We start from the raw sequence: 27,287 nt of genomic DNA on the forward strand, positions 1-27,287 counted from the left end.
AGGGGTAAAAAGATTCCCTGAATGGATCTATGCAGATCTGACAGTAGTGCAGAAGTGCTTTGGGAAGGGTGTCCACATGATTTTGGAAGTAGGCACTTTCAGGAAGTTTTCAAAGGGAAGAGTGGTTTGCTGTGTGTCCCATGCTGGGTTGTCAGGAGATAAGGGCTGTGCCACATCCCCTGCTGGCAGGAGGGTTTTCCCTTTGCTTTCACTTTCTGTGGTGGGCAGAGAGCCCACAGGAAGAGCTGGAAAGGTCCCACCAGCTCAGTGGGAACGTGCCCATGGCATGAACCTGCTGGTTTTAGTGTTATTTTCTAATAATATGGAGCTTGGACTTTTATTGTCTCTGATAGCTCATTCTACTGGCACGCTCTTTGGGTACAACCCTGTCTGGGTCCACCAGGACACTGGGTACAGGACAGGTTTTAAGCAGAGCACCTGCCCTCCATTTCAGTAGGCTGGCACCTTGTTTGTTCTCACCTTTGAGGGGGGCTCCCTATGATAATTTCACCCCACTTCTTGCACAAAAACACAGGAGAGACCCAAATCTTGGGTTTAAGAATGTCTTGTGACTTAACTTCTTCTTAAACGACCCAGACCAATGTGAACCCATCTCCTCTCATGCTTAATTACCCTCACTAGCAGGAGCTTTTGGCCATCGTGACTCATATTGTCCAGCTCCCAGTGCTGGTCTCTACACTGTTATGCTTTTGTCTGCAAAGGTCTGGAGCTTCCTTGCACTATCAGAGCCCTTCCCCATGCCCAAGTAATGTAGACATCATGCAAATCACCATTCCTTCTTCTCTCACATCTTTCCTTTGCAGGCAGCCATTATGTGGCAGTGCTGTTTAAGCCACTTTTAATGTCTCCCAGTCTTGGCTAAGACCACCACAGGTGGTTGGGCAATGAAACAGGTTAGAAAACGCATCCAGCTGGAAATTAACACTCTTCCTTTATCTATCTATCTATCTATCTATCTATCTATCTATCTATCTATCTATCTATCTATCTATCTATCATCTATCTATCTATCTATTTTGCCAGGTCATTTGTAAGCTGCATGCCTTTTCTGAGCTGCCTCCCCAGGGGGAGGGAGGCAGTGCAGGGTGTGGTGTGAGAATGGGGACAGGACTGAGGGGGCAACAAGAAAAGGGCAGGTCTGCTAGTGAGTTCATTTTCACCTGATGTCTCTCTTAATTCCTTCCGGGGAGATGCAGAGCTCGACCTGAGCAAGGTTTGTGGTGGCTGCTGGAGCCAAAAAGAGACTGCTGCTCTGTAGCCACAGTCCTCAGGGTCCTTGCAGAGACCCCAAGAAAGCACACATGGACTTTGATGACCCTAAAAGCTCCCTGACATGGGGGCGTGAAGTGCCTACCACCCTTGTATTTCCCGAAAATCCCTAATTTTGAGAGAGGGAGAAGAACTGTATACTTTCGCCTCCAGTCTAGTTGAAAGCAGCCCTTAGGAGGGAAAAGGAGAGGATTTGTCTCGATCTGTTCAGGGTGCTAAACTGAGCCAGGCCATGTGGGGCTGGACTGCAGCCTCAAGTGCCAATCTTCAGTTTCCAACTTGGTACATCCAGCTGCTGACAGCCTTGAAAAGGTGATCCTTTCTGGGCCAGCAAGTGGGTTCAGATGACAGCCAGGGCAGCAGGGAGAAACGTACAAGTATTTTTCAGTGACATCATTCCACTTTTTCAATTAGCTTCTCATATTAAGTCCTTTAATAAGCATCTTTCTTCACCAGGATGCAATGCAGGTTGCAACTCACTCCTTGCCTGGAGGTGGCACATTCTACAGATGAGACTACTGATTTCTTGCTCACACTGTTTGAAAATACAGCCATGTCTGGCTGCATATTTGTGTGACCCTTTGAGTTGATCATGGCTCCATTTCTGAGTGATGGGGGAATGCAATTCAGTTGCAAGTTTACCCTTCCTCCCTGGAGAAGCAGACCTATTACCTGCAATGAAAGGCAGTTAGCAACTGTCTGGCAATTTTAATTCTAGCCTATATTGCTCCCCTCTCCTGGAGAAAGTGAACTGTTGTAATTAAAGGTAGTTAGCAGTTCTGTAGCAAGTATAAATACTTGTGGCCACTAATTACAGTCTGCTCTCTTGTTCCCCTGCTAGAGGACTTGGCTGCTCGGCTTAGGGAGAAATATCTGCCCTTGGTTCTTGCTAACAGTTTTATTGTGACCCCATTTAAGCTCGTTCATGAATCCCCATGGAGGGTCATGACCCATAGAAAAACTCTCGTTATAGAAATGGCTTTCTCTGATTTATTATGTTTCTAATACGCTGGCATTATCTTTGTAACATCGTAAGCAAAAGGGTGGTACTTAGTATCGTGTCCTGCCTGCACTGCTATTTTTGAATAGCTTCCTTTTGATTGTGATATTTAATTTGCATTTTATTTTACATCATTAACAACATTACTGAGGCCAGCTCACCATCCATCAAGAAAGAAAATGAGAATATGCTATGCATTCTTTATTATTCCTGGAAGTAAGTGACTACGCTGGCTACAGAAATTAGGGATAAGAAATAATTTTCAAAGTTCAATGCTGCTGACAGAATTTAAAGATCTCCAAGAATTACCACTAAAAGGTGCTCTTGATAAGTGATTCTCCTGATAAGTGATTGTGCTAGACTCTGATGTGTTCATCAGTAATGAGTATAATCCTAAAATTTCAGTTCCTGGAATCAGTGGGCTTACTCATGGAGGGAGGGTCTCCTCAGTATGAACAAGGATATTGGAGGCCAACCCACAACATAATAACTTTAACTCTGAGTAGGAAGCAGGGGAGGGGAAAAAAAAAATAAATCACTTAGGTGGCTCAGGTACTTGGGCTTGAGAAAGTAGCCACACTACATTTGATGGATTACTCTGTTTCACTACATCAAGAGTTGTAAATTACAGGATACCGGCTGGTTAGACTTCTTTGTCCCACACCTGAATTGGTTATAGATACATTTAGGGCGGAGTTTCATTGATCTGCCTATAGTTCATTAATCATTCATGAAAGATCCTCGCTGTACCCTAAGACTACCGAGACAAAGCAAGTTTTCAGGCAGCAGTAATCATGTTCAGGTTCTCAATCTCCAGAGATTGCATGTCCTCTCTCCATCTTTTATTGCAGTGAGCAGGAGCTTGGGAACATAATCAGCAGATATTCAGGTTTCAGTGTGTGTGTTAAATGAGCTACCAAAATTACTCGAAGTGTCACAAGTTGCAAGCTGTTGTTGAAGAGAAATCAAAGAGGAAGTTAAATACTTTCATAGTAATTGGGGCTGAGCAGCTAGCTAGTGCATTGTAGTTGGGATTGAGCAGTGAACAGAATGGGTTGAATACACAGCTTGAGCTGGTGATCCAGGAGTGTTAAGAGTGGTCTCCAGATTTTATTATTTTATTTTATTTTATTTTATTTTATTTTATTTTATTTTATTTTATTTTATTTTATTTTATTTTATTTTATTTTATTTATTTTATTTTATTTTATTTTATTTTATTTTATTTTATTTTATTTTATTTTATTTTATTTTATTTTATTTTATTTTATTTTATTTTATTATTTCATTTCACTTCTAAAATTAGTTGGAACAGAATTCATAAACTGCTGGGTTTACATTCATTTTTGGAAAAAAAACAAATGAGAACTAATGAAGAATGTTCTGCTGGGCTTGGAAGAGTGTCTTGGATACACTGCAGGTTGATCATGGATACATTTTCTTTCACATTGCCCATGGCATGATTTGGCAAATAAAAGCCAATGAACTGACCAATGGCAAACTCAGACATTTTGTCTTCTATTTTTTCTTGTCCTGTGGAGTAATCACTGTTATAACGAGAGGGCTCAGTTATGACAGCTGTGTGAGAAAGATGAAATTCTGTATTCTGCCTTTTGGCAACCAGGCCAGCACAAACATTTTATATGTCTTCTTTCATGTGTCACTCTTCATATGTCTTCCACATTGATTCTATTTTAATTTCTTAATGCTTTGGTTGTTTTTAATATAAATGCATTTTATTCCTAAGTTAGTGAAGCCATTGAGAAGTTTTGTGAATGGCACAACACTATTGATTGCCGTAATTTGAACCACGGGACTCTCCAGAGCTTTTTTCTACTTCAGATCTGGGGAGCTGTTGTGAACCTAGGGCAAAATCCTCAATAACAGTTTTAGAGTGAATCCGCTTTGATCCAACCACTCACAAGGTTCTTCACTCTCGTGTTAGGATTTGAGTTTAGCCCAGCTTTGTTTGTAAGTACTTTCTTGCACTGGATGCTACACTTTAGTCTGTGAGATGGGGCTGTTCAGCCTGGAGAAGGGAAGGCTCTGGGGAGGCCTTACAGCAGCCTTCCAGTACTGAAAGGGGGCCTACAGGAAAGCTGGGGAGGGACTCTTTGTCAGGGTGTGTAGTGATAGGACAAGGGGTACTGGCTTTAAATTGAAAGAGGGTGGGTTCAGATTAGGTATAAGGAGGAAGTTCCTTATTATGAGGATAGTGAAGCACTGGCACAGGTTGCCCAGAGAAGCTGTGGATGCCCCATCCCTGGAGGTGTTCAAGGCCAGGCTGGATGGGGCTTTGGGCAATCTGGTCTGGTCGGAGCTGTCCCTGCCCATGGCAGGGGGGTTGAAACAGGGTGATCTTTAAGGACCTTTCCAACCCAAGTCATTCTATGGTTCTATGAATTCTCTGTGCAGACAGCTTTCACCCCAAGGCATGCTTTCCAAACATGTTAGGCATCCTTCTCCCTTCTTTTGAAACTCTCATCATCTTTCAGCATTTTCTTTGACGAGTGCAGAGCTGCACCCTGCCACAATGACATTCCCACCAGGACTCCACACAGAGGCAACAAAACCCCTTCACACCCATAGACTTGACATGCTTAACACCTCTGCATCCGCACGGCCCGAGGAGCTGCCTGAGAAGCCCAGTTCAGGCAGTTTATCCTAAGTAATTTTTAATGTGCCTTATCTTAATGAAATACTGTGGGCTCCACAGTGTTCCTAGGAGTTTTGTTTTGAGGATCACTTTTCAATGTGGATTTCTGAGGGATTTAAAATCACTTGTTAACTGCAGCTTGAGTGTTTCTCTGTAAATTTGCAATGTAAGTCTGTGAATGTGAGTTTTACTGTCTGGTTGATAATTATTTAGGATTTACAGGCTGTAAGACTTAGAAGGGTCTCTCTTCTTTCCCCTTTTGGAGTTGGTCATCATCAGTGCCACATCTTTTAAGAAACCATAAAACCCTTCCTGGATTTCATGATTTCTCCAGGCCTTTCAACACCTCAGTATTCATTTTTCACCCTGGGGTTTTATTATTATATTTTTTGGCGTACATTGTTCTTTCTCCTCTGCTTTGCCCATTAATCCGTAAAAATCTTCAGGGGCAGCGCAATCTAGTGACTTGAACATGGCACCTGGGATTGAAAGACCCAAGTGCTAATCCTGGCTCTGCAGCTGACTTGCCATGTGGTTTCAAACGAGCCACATCTCAGCCTCTGTCTCCCTGTCAATTCTACAGAGATAATAATTCTTGCTTAACTGTACCTAAATACCTCTCAGGAGCATTGCATTAAGTAGTTAATACTTGTTAAGTGATTTGGATCTCCAAATTACTGTAAAAGCAGCATGGGTATTAACAATTCAGAAAATTTTATATATCTGTGAATGTTGAGTCTTCTGCCCTGCATCTGTTCAGATTTCTCTTGAATTCTGCCTCTTAAAAGCACACAGGGTTTCAAGACAGAGTTAAATTTAATCTTTTTCAGTGGAGACAAGCAGAAGGTCATGGGTACTTTGAAAGTCCTTGGTACTTTACATTAATAAAATGGTTAATTTAAAAAAAAAAAAAAAAGTTGGTTGAAGGTCTCAGTTGTTGCAAGTAAACCAGTAGTCACCTTGGAAAACTTCCATTGTCTCCAAAGTAGTCTTCTTATCCAGGAATAGGCACTGCTGTTGAAGTACTCTTAACACTCGTGATACCTCAGGCAAACTGATCGTGTTATGCCACAGGTTTTACAAGATTTTTATTTATTTTTTTTCCCCAAAAAGCCCATATATGTGAAAATGGGGCGAATACCAGCCTAAGTTCCCCATACAGCAGTAACTCTGCCTGGTGAGGTGCTATGTCAATTGTCTACGAAGCATTTGTTACTACCCAATTGGTAGTGCTTGGATTGTGCTAGGAAAAAAAAAAAAAAAAAAAAGACAAACAAACAAGCAAACAAAAGAAACAAAAACAAAAAAAAAAAACCACACAGAATAGCATCCTAAGATGATTGAAATCAGTAGCTAAACTCCTGTGGCCTTCAGAGGAGCAAGATTTCATCTTAGGTTCAGGAGAAATTGTAGCAATGTTTCCCCAGTCCCTTTTATTTAAATACTAGTTTTGATGGATGGGATGATGGCTCTTTTTCCTTATTTTTTTCATAATGTCTAATGTTGCTGCTGCCCCTCTTATAATGACATTTTATTTCAATTTCTTTTCTCCGTTCACTTCTTTTTTATTTCCTTAACCCATTCTCTTTTCATGATCCTTTTATTTTCTGACATATTCTCAGCTTCCTCTGCTTCTGCTGTCACCCATCCCCATGCTTCACATCTCCTTCCCACTGCTCCTCATGCTGATGAGACGGCCAGGGAAAGATCCCGGGTGGGCCTCTGTGAGAGCAGACTGAAAGAAGGGAAAAAAAGGGTGAGAACATGTGAGAGAAGCAGCCCTGCAGCCCCCAAGGTCAGAGCAGCAGGAGGGCAGGAGGTGCTCCAGGCACGCAGCAGCAGTTCCCCTGTGGCCTGTGGAGAGGCCCCTGGTGGAGCAGGCTGTCCCCCTGCAGCCCATGGGTCCCACATGGAGCAGATCTCCACGATGCAGCCCCCCCATGGGTGGAGGAGCCCCCGGTGGAGCAGGTGGATGTGGCCTGGAGGAGGCTGTGGCCCATGGAGAGTCCCCGCAGGAGCAGGCCCCGGTCCGGAGCTGCAGCCGGTGGAGAGGAGCCCATGCAGGAGCAGGGGGTCTGGGGGAAGCTGCTGCCCACCCGTGGGGGACCTGTGCTGGAGCAGTTTGCTCCTGGGGGATGGATGGACCCCGTGCTATGGACCCGTGTGGGAGCAGTTCTTGAGGAGCTGCTGCCTGTGGGCAGCTCCCGCAGGATCAGTTGGGGAAGGACGGCATCCCGTGGGAGGGTCCCCACAGGGAGCAGGGGCAGAGAGGGACCATGAAGGAGCGGCGGAGACGAAGCGTCAGGGACTGACTGCATTCCCCTGCACCACTCAGGGGGAGGACATAGAAGAAGGTGGATGGAGGGGAAGGTGTTTTTAGTTTGCTTTTAGTTCTCACTGCTCCAGTCTGCTAGTAATAGGCAATAAGTTATATTAATATCCCAATGCTGATTCTGTTTTACCCATGACAATAATTGTTGAGTGACCTCCCTGTCCTTATCTCAACCCTTGAGTCTTTTCCATTGTATTTTCTCCCCTTTTTTCCTTTGAGGAGGTGGAGTGAGAGAGTGGCTGTGGTGAACTTCTGCTGCCCAAGTGGGTGAAGCCACCACGCCTCCTAGCACCACCCCACCCAGAGCTGAAAGCCCAAGGGGAGTGAGGTTGGTATAGCTGTGGCTGGAGCTGTTCCTCATTGCTCTCCTTTCTGCTTCCCTTGTGCTGGTGCTGATGATTCCCCAAAGCTGGTCTGGTACTAAAAGCTCACAAGCTGAGTGGGACAGACAGGTACAGCAACAGAGAAACCACGGGCTGGGGTAAGCAAGTACATGCCCTGTGAGCTCCTGAATGTGTCAGGGGTATGTTCTCTTGTTACAGCCTGTAATAGCTGTGGTATTACAAACAACCTTAATTTGTGCTCTAAATTATCCGTGGCTGTTGGTTATTTAACCGTCCTCCTGCAGGCACACTGCAGTGAATTTTCCTGGAGGCAAACAGAGGTTTATGGCCACTCTTGTGAGGGGTGCAGGCTCAGAGGTGGTGGCTGACTCCAGCAAGGGCTCTTTCTGCAAGATGGCAAAACTAATTAACTGTGTTTTTACAAATGCTTATGTATGGACAAGGGAAAATAAGCCTGGAGACATAGGGGATAATCCCTCCTTATGCCCCAAATCAGCGAGCACTGCTGAATCGATTGCATCAGGACATGTTCCCATGACCATCGTGGCAGATGTTCATAGAGGAATTCTAGTTCACCAGGTGAAAAAACTAACCAGAGATTTCAAGAAAGGTAAAGGAAGATACAAGAGGCCGTGAGGAAGTGATACCTTGGAAAGGGTGATACCAGCAGAAAACGGCAGACCTAGAGGATTTGCTAGAGCTATAACTTAGTCAAAGCATCAACATGAAGAGACAAGGAAGATGCCCTTGTATTTTAAATTTATTTTCTAGTCTATTTTTAGAGGTGTGCATGGGGATCAGAGCGTTGTGTTTGAATTTCCCCAGATTTTGCATACGCCCAAGAGTCAAGCTGATCTCTAACCTTTTTCACTGTCATTTATGGTGGTGGTGTTCAAATTTAGAGCTTGATCTTGCCTGCCAGTGCATGACAGACATTGAATCTGATATTGTAAGATAGGCAGTGATGTGAGCCAAGTTTGGCAGGACAAGACTGAGCTCTTATTTTGTTTCATCTGACAGTTTCAGTGAGGCAATCTTGGTTTTCTTGTCATGCCTAGTGGAAGTGCAAATTTAGATGTCACAGAGATTTTAAAATCAGAGCTGGCAAACCACAAAAAAGCTTGGCTCAGCTGGCTTAAATCTTGCTCTGGATTTTAGTTATGTTGGATACCAAAAGGATTGCCTCTCTAATACACAGGAAATAATGGACTTATCTGAGTTAAGTAAGGCTGTTACAAAGGCTGTTCCTCTGGTCTGAAAATGCACTCACATTGTAGTGACAGAGGGCTGAGCAGGCCATTTGGATTAAGTACAAAAGCACCTGAGGTTCCAGCCATTCCTCAACCCAAAACTTAATTTTTCCATTTTTGCTTATCTCTGCTTTGTGTAGTTTCAGTTGCAGTCACACTCGCACGTGGGCAGACTTCATGAAGTAAGTTTCCCTGGCTCAGTGGAGTGAGAATCTTCACATCAGAAAGATATTTCTTCAAGTTTATCAGTCTACTTTTTAAAGCCAACTTCATTTGCAGCAAAGGTTCAGGTTCCATGCTTTTTTTTCTTTCTTTCTTTCTTTATTTTTTTTTCCCAGGGCTGAGTGTTCTGATCTCTCTCTCTCTCTCTCTTTTTTTTTTTTTTTTTTTTTTTTTTTCTCATTTTCACTTCTGATCAAGTATTGCACCGATGAAGAGGTGAATAAAAGGGAGCACAACACTAAAATGACTTAAAGTGGTTAAAATATTTGGACACGGCATATGTGCATGCAATTAGCACTGACTAAAAATAGTTCTAATGATGAACAGGGCTATGCAACGGCATCCTATAATTTGCCTAATCTAGCTGCTCTCTCTGGATGTACCTGGCTCTGCTCTTCGCTTGGCTGATCTTTGACATCAGAAAGAGCTGTCATAACAGGGGAGGTCTGATGGAAAGAAAGCTTGCAGCCACTTTGCCTCTTTTTTAATCTGTTTCAGAATTCACTGCAGATTCCTGTGCATTAGCTGGAATATTAGATTTCATATGCAGAAGTAGTGCTTATCTGGACTCTGCTAAAAATTAGTCCTTCTGGAAGAAGGTGTATGCATGACTGTTTCAGGGTAATTTGTAACTTTTTGTTGACCGTTGGTCCGTATCCAGAAATAAGAAGGAAAAGTCCTGCACCTGATTAAAGAGATTGTCCTTAAATACATTCTTCTCACTTGTTTCTGGCTACCATTGAAGCACAATTTTAGGACTTAAAAAGTCATTTCCCAATGCTACTTATATATGAACAGGGCCATGCTGACTGCCACTGACCATGGGGATGGACTTTTGCCCTGTTGCATCAACAGAGTGGATTTGCCTGGCAGACAGCCCTGCCAGAAACATGCATTTCCCACACTGATCCCTCAGCACATATGTGATGGGGAGGAAGCACAGGCACCGATGTCCCCACTGGAGCTGTGGGTACAACTTGAATCAGTATTGAGATCTCCATTTCAGCCACTACTGGAGCACTAGAGGAGCATGGATGTGCCCCCTGGAGCAGCAGCCTGGCCGTTCCCAGGCTGTGACTGATGGGGAGCAGCCCCAGGAGCCCCCAGGGTTGGGTGGGATGCCTTGTTCTCTGGGGCTGTGGGTTAGAACATGCTCCTGAGACTTTTATTTCCCTGCACCAAAGTAGTTCCTTGAGGCTGCTCTTCCCTTGAGGTCCCCCACAGTTGGCTTTGGCCACCCTGCAGAGGTTGAGCTCACGCTGCCTGAGATCCTGCAGGGATGTCTGTCCCCCTCCCTGTCCCTTCAGCAGGAGGGCAGCAGCTCCCTGGCAGATGCTGCCTTCTTTCTTTCTTTTGTGCAGGGTGTGAACAAAACCCTGTGCCCTATGTGCCTCAGCCAACTTCTTTACCTGCTGCAGCTATGGGATATTTAAAAATGAAGAAGAAGGACTAAGGCTCTGTCTTGCCTTTTGAGATGCAACAGGGGCTTGAGTTTGGAGCTGCGTCCCTGGGAGGGTGTTCTGATTGCTTCTTCAACTTCTGTTTATACAATTTTACAAAATTTTGGCAGGAATCAAGAGCACATACCAGGGTGTTGGCTTTTATGAATCTCATGGGATGTGAAAGTCAAGCTGACTGGATGAACTTTGGTTACATATTCCAGACAAGCACAATGACTCTATTTATTCAGACTTGGCAGCCAGAACGCAGATTGACTCTGTGGGTAATAAATTTTCACAGCCACAAAACTTCAGTGGCAACCAACCTGATCCTGCACAGAAAAAATGCATGCAAGGAAGCAGACTCGGGCTGCAAAAATATGTTAGATTATTATTCCATGTATGTGTACCAGTCAGTTATTTTTTTTTTGTCTATTGATTGACATGAATTGCACAAATGGATCCAGGGATCTTTTTCCCCTTAAAGGAACTACTTGCTATTGCAAAATTTTCATATTGTAAAAGGACAAGTAGGGGGAAAAAAGAGAATTGTTCATGTTACAATTGACAATCTCCTTTCAATATTTCACCCAAGACTGATTTAAGTTATCCAGTGACCTCTACAGAGAAGAGCAGGGTATTATAATGGGGGCAGTTTCATGTGCTGTGCCACACTTCAAGGAACCAAAAGGCAATAACCACTACAATTCAGTACTCTGAACAATCTTAAGTACAATTTTGACATCTTCATGCTACAAAGCTTCAGATGCTTTCTGGGAGAGATGATGATGAAATTATTACCTTATGTGTTATAAATCAAAATGAATTGGCTCTTTAACTTGCAGATTTATGTTAACTACCTTGGTATCTGTTAATTGCTTGCTCTTCAGATATTGATTGGGGATTAAAAAATATATTTTCTTCAATCTGTGTGATGTAAAATATGCCAACAGGAAATTTTCCCTCTGCATATTAGATCCTAAGATCACTGCCTGTAAAATTAAAACGATCAGTTTAAATGGATAAACTATGCTCATTAAAGAGGAAAAATACATTTATGTAATTAAAATTAAGAGACTAATATGTGTGGATAATGTAATTACTGTGGGCACACACACGCTCAGCTTAAACCCAGCCTCTTTTGCCTCTCCTGGGTCTGTGAATCTTGCTACCTTAATTGCTGGCACGGAGGGAGTGTTTGGGATCCCGAGGCTCTCAATCAGGCGTCTGTCTCACATTTGGCCTCCCTTGCCCATTGCTCACATTCTGTGGGTCGGGCACAGCCCAAATACCAGCCACAGGGCTGCTGCAGCACCTGTCCCCATCTGCACCGCCACAGGAACTTTCCATTTCTGCCTGGTGATTTCAAATGCACACACAAAATCACCTTCTGAGTTTTCCACTTCTTTTCCCCCAAAATTTCCATATAGGAATTAGCAAACAAGAAAAGCATCCAAGCTCTTGCACAGCTCACCTTCAGCTATTTAAGAAACCGGACTACTTAAATGAGTACAATTGCTGAAATGACAATTAATTCAGTAAGGAGTGTCTGGGAATCACTCATGTACTGTTCCTATCCCTTCATCTTTGATTTCCTACTTTCTTGCTCCTGAGTTCAGGAAGCAGTCTGAGATTAAAGAGCCTCAGAATTAAAAAGTAAAAAAAAAAAAAAGGGTTCTTCCTCTGACATTTAGGTACATATCCATGTAATAATCTGTGAATGTGTTTGGCAGGGAGGGGTCTGTGTTATTCTTTTTGGGGCCTATTTCCTGTTAGGTAGATGAAAACATGGTCTTTTGTTTAGCCAACAGGCACAATCATATTTAGGCTTGCTCCTTAAGCAAACTTGCATGTCTTAAGTGAGATTCTGCAAAGGATTTTTAGGGCCTGAGGCAGCCTGTGCCCCCAGGAGCTTTTTATCTGTACAGCCAACTTTGGAAAAAAAAAAAAAATCATTAATCCATTTTAGAGAGGGGGGACCAAACCACAAAGTAATTGCTGAAGGCTGCTGACATGATGACCGGTGCTGAGCAATGGGACCTTGGCTCTGCTCCTTGCCATGCTGGTGGCAAATGCTGCCTTGGTTCTGGGGTCTTGTGGGTGGGAGCACGGAGGAGAAAGCCCTGGCTGGACCAGCTGTGCCTTGAAGCTCTGGTCACTGAGTGAAGACCCGGCAAAGCACACACAGTGTGGAGCCACCCAAGCATGGGCTCTGCTAACTCTGCACTGCTCTCCTTTAGGCACGATCCCACCTTGCTCTCTACCCAAAGGACAAGCTGTGCCTCCCCATCGCTGCCTCTCCCCTTCCCCACCACTCCTTTCCCCTGCCTGCACCACGGTGTTGCTGCGTGCCCTTGGTATTCTTCAGACATCCCTTCTTGTCCCTCACTGGACTTTGCCCTACGCTGTCTGTGTGATGTATTTTAAACTATCTAGACAAGCAGGAAGAGTAATTAAATGTGAAGTGTTTCGGGATGAAATGCATTAAACAAAAAGGAAATTGTATAAATATGTAAATAATTGAATTCATCTGCTGAATCTTCTCAGCACAAAGCAGCTTTGCTCAAAATAGATGAAATAATGGTTTAATATAAATATGAAAAGGCTTTGACTTACCTGTTGCTTGGAATGTATTGTAAAATACAGACTTCTAATAATGAGAGCTAAAGAAAAGCCTGGAAGGTTTTCAGGTCTACATACTTAGAGTTATTTGCCTAAGGCCCTGAATTTCAGAAGTCTAAATAGCTCCAGTTACCCCTGACTGAAATAATCACATTTGAAACCATGTTATATCCTGGTCTGGAGACACCTGAGGCAACCAGGGGCAGTGCCTCCCTCACATGCTCTGGCAAAGGCACTGGACGTGCATTTTAATGCAAGGAGAAAGGGAAGTGGCTCTTGCCCTCTCACTCCCACCAAATCTACCCCGGTATATTGAGAGAGAGCTTGTGATAGTACAGCTTTTCAACTAGGGACTCAGCCAGCCAAGGGAAAACCAAGATCCAGCCCTACTCCAGTGATTAAAGAATAATTTGGACAAAACATGGCAGTGCTTCAAGGAGAGAAGACCCCTACCCTGACAAAAACAATCTCTCCTGGCCCATAGAAAACCTTGGGTGAAGAATCTGCTCCCAGGCAGGTGTTTTGGGGTCTTTAAAGCCCAAGCAAATGCCCTAATGGCTCTGTAATGGAGGGATCCAAGCGCCCATCCAAGGCTCTAGGCAGGTCAACAGCCCAGGGACTGGTCCCTCAGGCCCAGGTCGTGCTTGAAGGACTTGGCCTGAAGCCTTAATCCGAATTCCTGTTTCTCCCCTCCTTGGCTGCTCTTTAAAACAAAACAAAATTCAATCAGGAGGAGACTGATACAAAAACCTTCTGGGTTGCATCAAGGTAATAAATCAAGACCCCTGCAGAACATTCCCCACAAATACAGCAGTTAGCACATGCAGTCTGGCGCAGAGCAAGAACATCTGTTACTCCATTTACAGTACTTTCATGTATTTTGATAACCTTGATGTATATTTTGAAAAAGCATTAGCAAAATGTTTGCAGTAGCTCTGTCTCGACATGAAACATGCTACAAGTTACACGGTTGTTGTCTGGTTCTTACCTGGTCGTTCTCTTCTTCGTCGCTGCTTAACTTGAGGTCATCTTCTAGCATTCTGGAAAGCAAGCAGCAGAATAAGTTAATAATTATGATTTACCAAAATGTTTCAGATCTCAGAGCTACTGTAAAAAAAATAAAAAATAGAAAGAAATATATTTTATGCCAGGAACTCTGTAGAAGTGACAATATCTTTTTTTTTTTTTTTTTTTTTTTTTTTTTTTATTAACCAATTTTTATCAACTAACTTCTTAATTTGTTTCCTGCTATTAGTGCCTAAGGGAAAATGTTTACTGGAGTAATAATGGATTTTGCAAAGATTATTGTTATTACAATCACTGACAAACAATTTTTGTATGCTAAAAATAATATTTTTGATGCTGACAGGTCAGTAGTCTCTCTGAAAGGAAAATTTTGCTCCATTTGGCTTTGAGCTTACAAAACAGAGCTAGATATTTACACTGGCAGTACTGCAGCACAAAATAAGATTCAATGATGTTTCCCCAAAGGCCATTTTTACTTTATTGCCTGTTTGATGTAAAATTGACATTGACTGAAACAATTAAAACTAAAATATATTGTCTCAGTGCACAGGAGTATGCACAAGGAGTTCACTGTCATACAAACATAGAAAATAATGCATCTTTTCTAAGGGGATTTCATCTTCCCTTCCCATATCCTTTCCTCAAGTTATTTCAACTGGCTTTCAAAAAAGAGCAGTTTGTCTTTACCTCCATGCATTTTTTTTTTACAAGCTAAGGTTAAGTAACCAGCAGTTAAAGGAGCTGAAGAGGTGCAAAGATTTCTCCCACTGCTTGAAAGGTCTTCAAGAATGGGACCTATTTAAAAAAAATACCTCTGTAATAACAATAATCATTCAGAAAGTTGCTAATTTTTCTTGTGTTCTGGGAAAAGGGAATCTGTAATTTAGCCTCAACTCCAGAAGAAAGCTTGGGGAACAATTCAAACACATTCTGTGATGTGGGTGGTCCCTGGAGTGTAAATATATCAAGAAGACATATGTAGTAATTTCAAACCACCTCCTCGTTCTTGTGCCTGGATCTTCCAAGAGCGTGCCTGAAAAGCGTGGATCTTAAATGGGCTGCATGGCATGCCAGGTCTTAAACGAGCACTGCACCCTCCCCCAAATTAGTAGCTGTTGGCACCACGCGCAGCTATATGTGCAGTCGCTGCGGTCACAGCTGTGCCCCTATTTCCCTGCAGCACCTTCAGGAGGACGTAGGTGTACGAGAACAGAACCGGGGGCAGAGCAGGAACTCCTACTCGCTCACCTCTTTAAATCTCATGTCTCGCTTTTCCCAGCTTTTACTTCTACTTACCTCGAGATTTTTCCTCTGTAAAGCCAACAGAGCAAATTCAACAAAATCTTGGTGTGATGCAGACACCTCAAGTATGAAAAGTATATCAGACACCCTTCAAGCTGACAATGTTATAGCAAGGCCCTCCTGTGTTTTATTGGGAAATATGTCCACAGGCAGGAAAAAAACTCACTCTACCATCTCCTTAGTCAGCAGAAACTCTCTTGACTGCATGGATGCAGCCACAGGGCAAGCTCACAAGACCTGCTGAACAGTTGGCAGGTGGTACAGGTACCATTGACATAGGATTCATCTCATAGATGCTAAAATATGAGAGGAAAGTTTCCTATAAACACTGTAAGATCCACACTGGCTTTGGATCCTGCCACTTACAGTGGATCTTTTCAAAATAGCAACATTATACATGTATAGATACTCATTTTTTTCTGTTTAGGGCATTCCTGAGAAAAATAGTGTTGGAAAATAGAAAGCACAGATCTGGGATTTTGCATTATGTAATTAAATGTGACAAACACTGTGTGGATAGTTATTTAAGCAGAGAGAGATCTGCTTATAGTGTGAAAAGCAGAGAACTCCTGATGCCACTGCCCACGCTTCCTTGATTTTAGGTGCTTGTATTCCTGCTAGAAATGTGGTACTTTAGTACATTGTTTAAGATTCAGCAGGTTAGCTCTTCTCCTATATAGGAGTTGAAAAACAAAAGCTGATAATGAAATATTCTAGGTAGCTGTATGTATTTGTTAGTGTCTGGCTTTTTTGTATCAACATAAAAGATTGTGTACTGTGAGCCTGTGGCTCGCTGGTACCATAAGGCTTTGAAGGCTCCAGGTTGAGTGGAAGTGCAAGCAGAGTTAAGGCAAGACACAAGACATGCATGCAGGGATCATCCACACAAAAGGAACAAGAAACCACAGTGCTGGCCTATCCTGCTTTCCCTGCTTGTATTTTTTAGCTTGTCTTTATTTTTCTTGTCTGTTTCTCATTTTAGAAGCACTGCTTTCCAAGAAAAGCACTGCCTGCCTGGGGCTTGTGGCCCCTCTTGGAACTACTGTAAGTGCACAAACAATCCCCGAATGCTGGCGATAGGAAAAAACAGGTCACCATAAAATGCTTGCTCGCTTGCTTGCTTTTTTGTTTTTCCCTAGAGTGGGATCAGGCCCTCCTGATCCTTGTGTTTGTCACAAGGATGTGTCAGGTTAGGAGAGCTTGCCATACGTAGAGGTCTATCTTGAAAAGGCAAGACATGTTTGCCTACCCTGCAGGAATGACTTTGGTGCCTGAACTGTCTCCCAGGCTGCTTTCACTGCCAGGTCAGACCCTGAGCTCTGATCTCCAAAGCTATGCTCAGAGCAAGACATGTCACCAGTGACTTCAGCTTCACCCCTTATCAACCCTGGAGAGCAAGGCTGCTTGGGCACCAGGCAGCTTTGGAAGCCCAGGCTGGAGCCCATCCTGGGGTAGGAGGAGGTATTTGTCTTAGACATATTCTTGTTTGCAGTAAACATCCTAAACAACCAAACTGATTTTGAGTCCAAATGCTTTTGAGGTACAGCTTGACAACTCACCTCCACCATGACAATGATGATGGTTAAAATAAAAAGCCCACAGCTGGACCAGCAGACCCCACTTGAAGAAAGGGGAAGGATGGGAGAGAAAGAAAATACTTCAAGCTTGCAAGAGATGTTATGTTAATTTGTGCTTTATCTGAAAAGCACTTTGGCAAAGATTCAGCAAAGAATGAGAGTTGGTGCATCTTTGTTAGCAGAGCACTTCAGATCACATTTAAATCAACCCCTGCAAGGACCAGATTTCTTTATGCGTGCTGGCAAACCAGTGCAATGACAGGCAGACAAACATTCACAAGCTAATGTGCAAACATAGCCTCTTTAACACTGCCTCTTTATAGCTATTTTCTCTAACAAGTTTTCCTGAATGTGTCAAATCCAGGCCAGCAAGTGGCATCGTCTATAGGCTTTAAGATTTTTTTTTTTTTTGATGTGAACTTGGCTTTGACATGCTGAAGTACAGGTAAATACAACTTCGTAAACAAAAGCTAGACAAATCGAGTGGTGTTGGAATCATCTCTGGAAAGCACACACCACGTAGGGCTTCTGCACTTGAAGTGAGCACGTACGGATCCCAGTGGTCAGGAAGTTACTTTGCAGAACCTAATTATATATTTTTAGTGAAATCTCCATGAGGTCACGAAGGTTGCGAGGGGAGGGAGACTCGGGCGGGAGCGCTCTCTGCTCTCTAATTAATGCATCTGTTCCTTTATCTGCCAAGAACGTAACAGGTAGAGTCATAATGAAAGGAAATGAGGATGAGTTCGGGATATTGCAAAATGCCACAGCAAGGCAGCTGGTTTCTTTCTCCAGTAACCAATTACGGAGTTTCAGCCAGGGGTGCTGTGCCACTTGGTGGGAAAGGAGAGGATGAAGGGCTACATACACTTAGTGGAAAAATAGCCAGAAAGCCTTCTAGAGGGCACCAATATCCATTTTTCTACCAATTTCAATGTTACCATGTGTCTAGATCTCTTACATAGCCTCTCAAAAAGCCTGACCTCTTTGATCTGGGGCTGCTCACTGCATTGGTCCAGTAGGCTGTCAGGGGGGACATCTGGTCCCACTGCTCACCCTAGCATGTCAAAGGGACAGGAGATGCTCCTGGTCAAAATTACCCAGGGTTTGGGATGGAGGAGGGGGGCATGTTCAAATTATAGGGTTAAGCTGATACTTGCAGATTTGCTGTTTTGTCTGTCTTCCTTTTATCCTGATTTGTTGTTGTTGTTGGAAAGCCAAGTCCTAAGCAAGGATTATCTTCAGACCCAGCCGGGGTCCAGGGGACAGCAGGAAGACATCTAGTTTCCCCTCTTGGAAGTAACATCAAAGTAACATCAAAGTTTCATGTGTGAGGGTAGAGCCAGGGCACAGGTCAGAGACTTTTGGGTTCAAACAATCTGGAGGAGAAGGGCTTGCTGGGGAAGATGTTCATGATGCGATGTCTGGCAGAGGTGGTCCTCATCAGACAGTTTGGGAATCAGCTGTGACTTTTAGCATCTGGAGCCAGATGCTGCTATGACCCTTCTAGCAAAGCCCTACCTATGAAAACATCTGTTTTCTTTCTGGGTTTGTAACAATGATGGAACTAATGTGCAGTTTGCAAGACCTAAGATTTGCAAAAGGGCTTGGGGTCTGATTCAACACCAGTGGGGTGAAGACATTGTTTTTCCTGATAGTCACTCTCCACATCTGCTGGTGACCACTGAAGAAGCAGCAAGACTCACCCCTTGCGATTTACATTGATCTCTTGATATATTTCACATTTCTTCTCCTAAAGAAGTCTTTCCTTCACCTTTGCAAATTACTTATTGAAGTGTGAAACTCTCAGAAAATGCCTTGGTGGTTTTGTTTTGTGATTAGAGAGATTGCCTTCTGGCTTGCAAATCAAAGGGCAAGAGAAAAGGCTTCAAGAGAGGTTAAAAAAAAGGAGGGGGGAAACTAAGCTACTATGGTAGACAGGTTCTTCATGACAATTCTGATAATTAGAACAAAAAAAATGAGACGGGAAAGGGAAAAATATCAATAGCAATTAAATCATTAACACTAATGCTTTAGGAGAGAACATGCCAATGGTTTGCAAGCCTGGGGCACAAATGTGTGAATGTTGTGATTGTCATTTAAATAAATTCAGCATTCACCATCTCTGCAATTTGTGAAAGATCTCATGAATGTGTTAATCTGATCAAGTATATTGTTACATTTTAATGCTAGGCAGCATCTCAGTCAGAATACCATCTTTATTAAGGACTTTTGTGATTTCTGCTCATTATATAGGAAAGGGATTTCGGTAGCAGAAAAATACCTTGATTTTAAGTAAAGAGGAACCCCACAAAGCAAAGAGCTGTGATGAAATATGAAAATCGTAGAAGTAACTGCTCATTCAAGTTTATACCACCACAACATTTCAGCTGAATGAGAGTGTTTTGGGGCAAATTATCTTATTTTTTAATACATAATATTGACTTTTTTTTTTTTTTTTTTTTCCCCTCTAAGTGCATAGTGACCTTTCAAGAACTGGGCATTAGTTTCAATATTACAAGAAACCCAGGAGGAAAATAGATATTTTTCTAAGTAGCAGTATGCTAGAAGGCTTTCAGACTGGCTCCAGCTGTTTAAAGTCACAAATGATGCACCCGTATAAAGAGAAGAAAAAGTATTGCTTCATGTTGTAGGAAAACAAAGCCAAACTTTCCTGAAAGCTCCACATTGTGCAAGACCCTAAACCCTTGTTCCCAGAAAAATAAGAGATAATGCCAGGTGGGATTTACGCTTCCTACCCAGACTGTCCTCTTATGATACTGGGATTATTTTGGCTAGGAGTGCACACATATGTCATATGACTTACGCACTAAAAAGATGAATGTACCTTCATTTTCTGTCTCTCTTTGCTTATTTTCTAAAAGATAAATGGTAGCAAAAATATGGCTGGAGGCTTCCTAATAAACAAATTAACAGGTTTCCTCCCCTAAATAAATAAAAAAAAGGGAAACAAATGTTGCATTGATTACCTTAGTTACCTGAACATAACAGATGGGCAGTTATATTTGCTACTTATCTAAAGCCAAAAGAGGTATTTCAAATAGCCTTGTTTACTAATGCTAAATATAGGAGTAGCTGTTTTTATACAGCAGTAATTTCTAATTAATTGGATTCTGATTACCAAAATTAATTTTCACTTTAGTGTCATAGCTGATGCAAATGTTTCACTTTTAAAAAGTTCATGCATTTATATTATTTGAAAAGTGTAATATTTATTCCTGTTTTATACAAAATAAAGTCAAAAGCTAATGTATTAAGGTAAACAACTAGATCAAGAGGATGCTTTATAAATGGTGTAATTGAGCTTTCAGTAGGTTTGTAAGACTTCTGCAAGCACTGCTTGCAGCATCTGAAATTCAGTTTGAATATATGATGTTTAAATTATAAAAACCCGTCAACAAACAGTTTGTGTAGGTTCTACTACACAGAAACATGTAGGAAAACATGATTATATAGGATACTGTCAAACCTAATTAAAAAGAGAGGAAGAAGGCCAGTAAAATCCGGCTGGTGAAATATTAATGTACTTAATGCTGGAATGAAGTATATATATCAACGTGAGATTTAATTCTAGAGCATACAATTTAAATGCCTGAAAAGCCAACCAAGTCCATAGAAATAGAATTAGCAGTTCCAATAAAAAATGGATGCTCTGAAGAAGTTTTCAGTCCTTGGCTTGAATCCATCTAAGATGGTCTACACCACTCTCCAAACCATTTAAACCGGCTAAATGCTCTGCTAAATTCCCATTACAACGGCAGTCTCATTAGAAATGCAAGGTAGTCCTCTCTGAGTGATGCAGCCATTACTCTCTCCTATGAGCAGAAACTGAAATAAGGCTTCTGCCACTTGCACAAGGCTGGGTTCATCCCTCCACCCCCAGGAAGGAGGGGAGAGGAGAAAATGCTTTACCGTGGTGTTACACCCTAGACGTGATACCTGCTCCTTCCTGAACTCCATAAAAACTCATGGTGTGTGCCATTACTGCCAGAGTAGATGGTTCCCAAGGGCTGGTATGGAAAGCAGAGCCAAAAATCAAACAGAAGAAAAAGAACAGGAAAACAGATCCTGTAGAATGACATGGTGAAGTTCCTGTCTCCTTGGTGGGGTGGGAAAACCTCTCACAACCACATGGACCACAGCAGCTTCACCAGCATGGTGTTTGGGCAGAAGGGCCCAAACTACCTCCTTAGAAATGAGAAAAATTCATTTGAAAATTGAGGAAAAGAACTACTGTGAGCCCACTTCCTGAGCAAAGAAGCCACGTAAAAATGCACATATACTCAGGGAGAGAGAAAAATGATGAGCTACTTAGTGGCTTGTGCCTAAGCACCAGCCTAAGAAGCCCAATCACTCTGAGGACTTGCCAAAGTTTTATGGCTAATCATGCTGTGTGTGATGGGAGGAAACACATTTGGGGAATAAAAGTTCTGAATGAGCCGCTCGCAATTTTCCAATCCATTTCTTGCCTCCTTGCCCCTGCTCCTTCCAGGCTCTCTGGGTGTGATTAGCAGTTATTTGCTAACTCTGTCTCTCTGATTTCCTAGCAATTTCAGATGCTGCCATCTACAAAATATTAATTTCAAATGTGAAATGAAATAAGAGTGCATGAACTGTGCTGCTGCCTTGTGTGTCAGCTGTTGTGGCAGAAATCTTTGGGAATTTATGTGTCTGAGATAAAATTGCCGCTGCTAAGTCTTCCCGCTGAAGGTGCAGTATCTGATTTTGTACTCGGTGATTATTTTCTTATGAATAGCCTCTTTCTGCCTAATCCCAGCATTATAAGCATCTGTCCTCATGCTGGAATCATCATCCCACACATTTTTATTCTCTTGCTCCCTTTCGGATGACTGCAGTCATCTGTAAAATGCTGACCGTTCATTTAGCAGTGCTCATAACTGAGGCTGCAGTGGTGTTTATTCATCTCGTGCTGGTTGGGAGAGGGAAATGAGGCTGTGTTAGCTAGAGGTTTTCAAACTTTGGTCAGGTACTACTGTGCTAAGATGAGAAGTGTTTTGTATCATCATAGCAATGGGGAAAGCAGCAGCTCATTGTCCCTGTGCTACCCCCTGCACACCAGAGGCTCACACACTGCCTGTGCCAGGACATCCTGCTGGGTACAAGCTTCTGATCCTGCTCACCTCCATCTCTGAAGCGTTTTCAGAGTTGCAGCTGCCCAGGACAGAGTCCCTGCCGAGAACAAGGGAGACAGAAGAACTTTCCTTGTTCCAGGATATAAAAAGTTGGGTTGGTTTCCTTCAAGCCTCCTTCCTTTAAGTGAGGCAGAGCTATTAAGTTATTCAAACTGTTAGATAACCTGTTCCAGCCTCGCTGCTTCTTGCTCTGCTATCCTCCACACATTTTACCATCGGTGAATGTAATTTCCGTCTATGTCATAGGTAACAATGCTGTATCTCCTACTCATCCCTGTTCAGCTGCTTCCAGAGATGCTCCTTGGGCCAGGATCCCTCATTGCCATGACATTCAGGATGGCTTAAGAGCCAGTATTCCTTTAATTTACATTTAATTGATATCGCACGCTGTACTTTTTAAAGCCTTAAAGGTCTATTAGAGCTTCATTAGTAACTTTATCAGCCGAAGTTGCCAGCTCCTCACAGAATGAAATCAGCTTTGGTTGATAAGAACATACATTTTTTTTTTCCCCCTTCAGATTAAAAAAATGAATGGCACTCATTATGTTCTTATCCCTCAATTTGTTCATGGAATTAAAGGAACCTTACTTGAGCTCCCCAAAAACTTTGTATGGGATAGGTGCCAGGCAAGCTGTCCAAAACCTTAAACTTTCTTCCTTGGTCTTTTGGCACATATCATGACATGAGCTGTCTCCTGGGGTTTTCCCTGCATTTCAAGGTGCATCACAAGCAGCTCTCCCCCAGATTTTACTAGCCAGTGGTTTTGATGGCTACAAGGCAGCTTGGAAGCTCTCAGGTTTACAGATATTTGTCTATGAGGTAAGCGATTTAAAAAAAATAATTCAATCTAGACACTGTTCAGCTTCCTATCTATTGGTTTCTTTACTTTTTCTCTTACAAAAAATATACATTGAATCTACTGTTATTAACAACATCAATATTTCCAGCTGATAAGGGACTACTGCTAGAACTTCCTTATTTCTGTTCTTTATACACTTAAAGAACACCTTTAATCCCATTATCTTTGAACTTTCCTCTGGTATCCTCCACTCCTTTTATCTGTATTCTATAATTTCTCTTTTAGATTAATTCTTATTTTCCCCTTTCATGTTTCATTTATTTTAGATTTTCTCTCTATCCCATAGATTGTTCTTTCAGTACTAATTGCTACTTTTCTTTCACCACCGAAGCTGAGCTAGCTTGTTGCAAAGCTTTTTTTTTTTTTTTTTTTTTTTTTTTTTTTTTTTTTTTTTTTTTTTTTATCTTTTCCCTTTTTTTTGTGGAAATGCAGTCTTGTGATAACCGAATAGGGTCTGATTTTAAAAAGCCAAACTTCTACTCAGGTCCTTGCTTCTAGCATTTTCCACCTCAGCTGTTTCTGGTCAGTAATTTCGTCCACGGTGGGACATCAGCCCTCCTGTGTTGGGACTGTCCTTTATTGGCCAAGGTTGGATACAATAAAATCAAGATCTTGTTCCTGTGCAATGTTGTACTTTACATCCAGCAACTGATTTACCTTTATTCAAAGCAGAGGTGAGTCTGTCTGGTGAAATATCCTCAGTGCCAGAAAAGTGCCAAAAAGACCATGCGCAATCTTAATTTTATTTTAGTGGCTGGCCACACTGGACCTCTGGTGGCAAACTAAGACCTTGGGTATTCACCTGCTGCATCTGCCTTTGCTTCACAGACCAGTGCTGATGGAGCAAGTCTGTCCCCTCCTGTGACAGGAGCTGGGGGTACAGTGGAGACCAGAGTGTGTCCCCCAGCACTGAGCTGCTCCCTGAGCACCTAGGGCACAGCCACTAGCCCTCCAGCTGTGCAGTGCCAGCTCTGCAAAGTTTCCACAGGCTATCTTTACTCTTTTTGTCCTTGTTCAGTGATGTTCTGGCTCTGGGATAAATTAAAAGATTGTTCGATGGCCCTAGCCAGAGCTTTCCATGGAAATGAAGGCAACAGGAGGGAGGGAATGGTCTGGTTTGGTCTCTCCAGGAGGCACATGTGTGACAGGCAGAGACACAGCAGAGGTGCTGAGCGGCGGGATGGGAACATATGGGACCTATACCTCCCCTACACCCCTGCAAGCTCCAGCCAGCAGCAGCTTGCTTCTGAAAGACACAACAGGACCCCCAAAGTTTTCAGCATTTCCTTTCAAATACTCCTCCTAGCTATTTCCTGGAAGGGCACTGTATGTATTTTGCTCGGTCCCATCTCCAATACTTATGGCTTCATTTAGTTTTAATATAGTTATAAATGGGCTGTAGCGGCCTGCTTCTTTTAATAACTAAGTAAATGAAACCCTGTCTGTAATAATAAATGAACCATCCATCTGGGAGGCCTCCAGTAAAAATTTCAACAGGTATTTATTGCTCCTTTATGTAAACAGTACTCTGGACAATACAAGTGATTATACTCTCTGTCAGCCCTGTCAGGAAGGAGACAGTATAGTTTTGGACAGGGTCCCACAGAGCACACACTGAATTTACAGGTTTATTTGACTAGATGGAGACAAAATGATTAAAACAAGCAAATAAACAGACAAGAACCCAGTTGGCTACCGTGGAAGCGAGCAGGCCGTTTCATTTAAAGGCAGGGTCCACGAGGATAAAATATGGAAATAGACGGGTCTGTGATGCAATGAGCTCCTCACAACCCCAAATACTTCACAGCTGCCCCCCAGTAACCACAACCAAAGTAAAATGCAGAAGCAGGAGTTTCACTGTAAAACTGGAACTTCACAGAGACTTTAAGGTATGTTGTGCCCGTGCAGGCTCTTACGATCCAGGAGGAACAGTGCTTTGGGAGAGTGTTCCACCACCAAGCATCCCCAAAGGCTTTCCCCTTCCCTCATGGACACTGCTGCCCACATGCTGGAAAGGGCAAGAGCATGACACATACACCTCAATGAAATTTTAATTAAAAAAAAAAAAAAATCTCATTGCCAAAACCATCTTCATAGCACTATTATATTCTGGTTCCTAATTACATACCCTTACATTCCACTGCTGTTGAAATAATACAGTGTCAGAACATATTGTCAAATAATTAATTCTGAGTGCAGTACCAGAAAAAAAAAAAAAAAAAAGAAACAAGGGGCAGAAAGACCTCAGAGCCCATGCATGGCCAGACTGATGTGACCATTTGACACTGAGAAGTGGGCTGCAGAGAGTTCTGTACATTAAATATGAACGGGCTGAGTGCCTGCTGTGATTTTTGTCAAAATTTCCAGCCCTCTCTTTTCTGCAGGAGCAGGCTAAAATTGCTCCCATGAGTAGGTCTCTCAGTGCCTTTCATTTGCAGCCAGGCTAGGCATAGGGAAAAATCAGGTTTTCCTTTACAGGGCAGGCTACAAAAGCAAATCAAAGCTGCCAGCTGAAATGTCACGTGGTGTTCTGCCACACAGTGTGAGTGAGCTGTGGGTCGTGGCACAGAGCTTAGCCCAGTGTGCGCAGCCCAGAGACAGGGTAATGCTGCTCACCAATGGGCCACCTCCATGTCCAGGACATTTCCAATGTTTTTACAAAGCTCATCACATGAGCAACTTATCAGGAGATGGTGCATCGGTGATGTTATTCTCTTTTCTCCTCTCTGCTTCCACTTTGATCACACGGTGCTGAGAAGGGAGAAGGTGACCCCAGTGGGGCAGACCCCTCTGGACCATAGCACTCCCACCAAAATACAGGAGGAACAGTATCAGGTCTTCCTTTGGCATCAGTGCTTCTGCCTGCAAAATGTTTGTTTTATTTTGAGATAAACCCTTCTGGGAGTCAGAATGGGAAATTCCCTTTCCTCAGACATAATCTCCTTTGGACACCACAACAGCAGAAATAACCCACTGAGGCCTGCTCCTTCAGGTAGGGGAAGGGCTTTACTCCCTGTGTTCAGATCCTGCACATGCAGTGCAGAAGTACACCACCTGCACTGCAATATATAAAAAAAGAAAAGCATATTTTTTCTTTAAAAACACGTTTTGGACAAAATTATGAAGTTAGCTCTCAAATAGTAAACCACGCTATATCTCCTTTCTAATGTCTCTTTTAAAATATACACCAGGGAACAACTCTCATAACTCACTTGACACATACTATCTTATGAGTTATAGGGCGGTCTTCGATGCACAGAGTGTGTGTTGCACTTCTACACACCGTTATGAATTTTCCATCCCTCATCATTCATATTGTGTCAGAATATCTATTACAAACTCCTGTTTGCAAGAAGGGCTTCTATTTTTCCCCTTTCATTTTATCACTGCTCTTAAATTTTCTTCTGGACACCAGCCTGGCATGCTGGCAGTACCATGCTGGCAGTTTCTGAGAAAAAGTTGTATTCGAAAATCATATGTCAGGGCCATAATGTCACTTCCAAATAAATATCCTTTTTTTTTAACTAATAGGAGTATTGTGTAAAAATGTATTAGCCACAACTGTATTCTGATTGCCAAATTCTACTGCCCAGCTGCTAACTACCGCAACCATCTTGTAAAACATAATAACCTGGAAGTCTAAATTATGTCTGATAAAGCTTTCTGCTGTCCTAAATCATTGGAAATGTTGAGTCATCCTGAGAAAATGTCGACAATCATTTTTCACAAAGGCTTGAGCGTGGACAAGGCTCTAACTAAAGCCTGGTGTGAGGGATTTAGGGCTGAGTGGAATTTTCTGACAAATAGTTCAGTCATCAAGACCAGTGTGAGGACTCTGGCCACAATGCTTGACAATTGGTAGAGTTGAGAAACACTTTCCACTAAAAAATAAAAAAAAAAGTTTAATTTCAATGTAAAATCATTCGTTTCAACATTTCTGAGATGCTATGCTTTTATTTTCTTCTGACAAAAACATTATTTTGAAATACGTTAACATCTAGGATTAGTGCTAAGTGCTAAGGTCTCCCAAACACTTTCTGGAGTGAGATAAGTTAAACAAAATGACTAGCCCTAAATATATCTTTTTTTTTTTTTTTTTTAATTTTTTTTTTTTATTTTGCTGAGAAAATGAATACAACTTTTTGTTGTTGTTGTTGCTGACCTATGTGAATTTTAATTGTATTGTACAAAATA

General features: G+C 42.4%; 1 protein-coding gene across 1 annotated transcript in view; it reads right to left on the reverse strand.

The window, feature by feature from the left end:
* AFF3 (AF4/FMR2 family member 3) overlaps positions 1-27,287 on the reverse strand; it is a 336,670-nt gene that overhangs the window by 76,546 nt on the left and 232,837 nt on the right. The window contains exon 8 of the mRNA XM_032200334.1: positions 14,144-14,195. Within this exon, the coding sequence (XP_032056225.1) occupies positions 14,144-14,195 (52 nt within the window). The remainder of the gene's footprint in view (positions 1-14,143; positions 14,196-27,287) is intronic.

This window comes from Aythya fuligula, chromosome 1 (genome assembly GCF_009819795.1).
Source record: "Aythya fuligula isolate bAytFul2 chromosome 1, bAytFul2.pri, whole genome shotgun sequence".
Lineage (NCBI taxonomy): Eukaryota > Metazoa > Chordata > Aves > Anseriformes > Anatidae > Aythya > Aythya fuligula.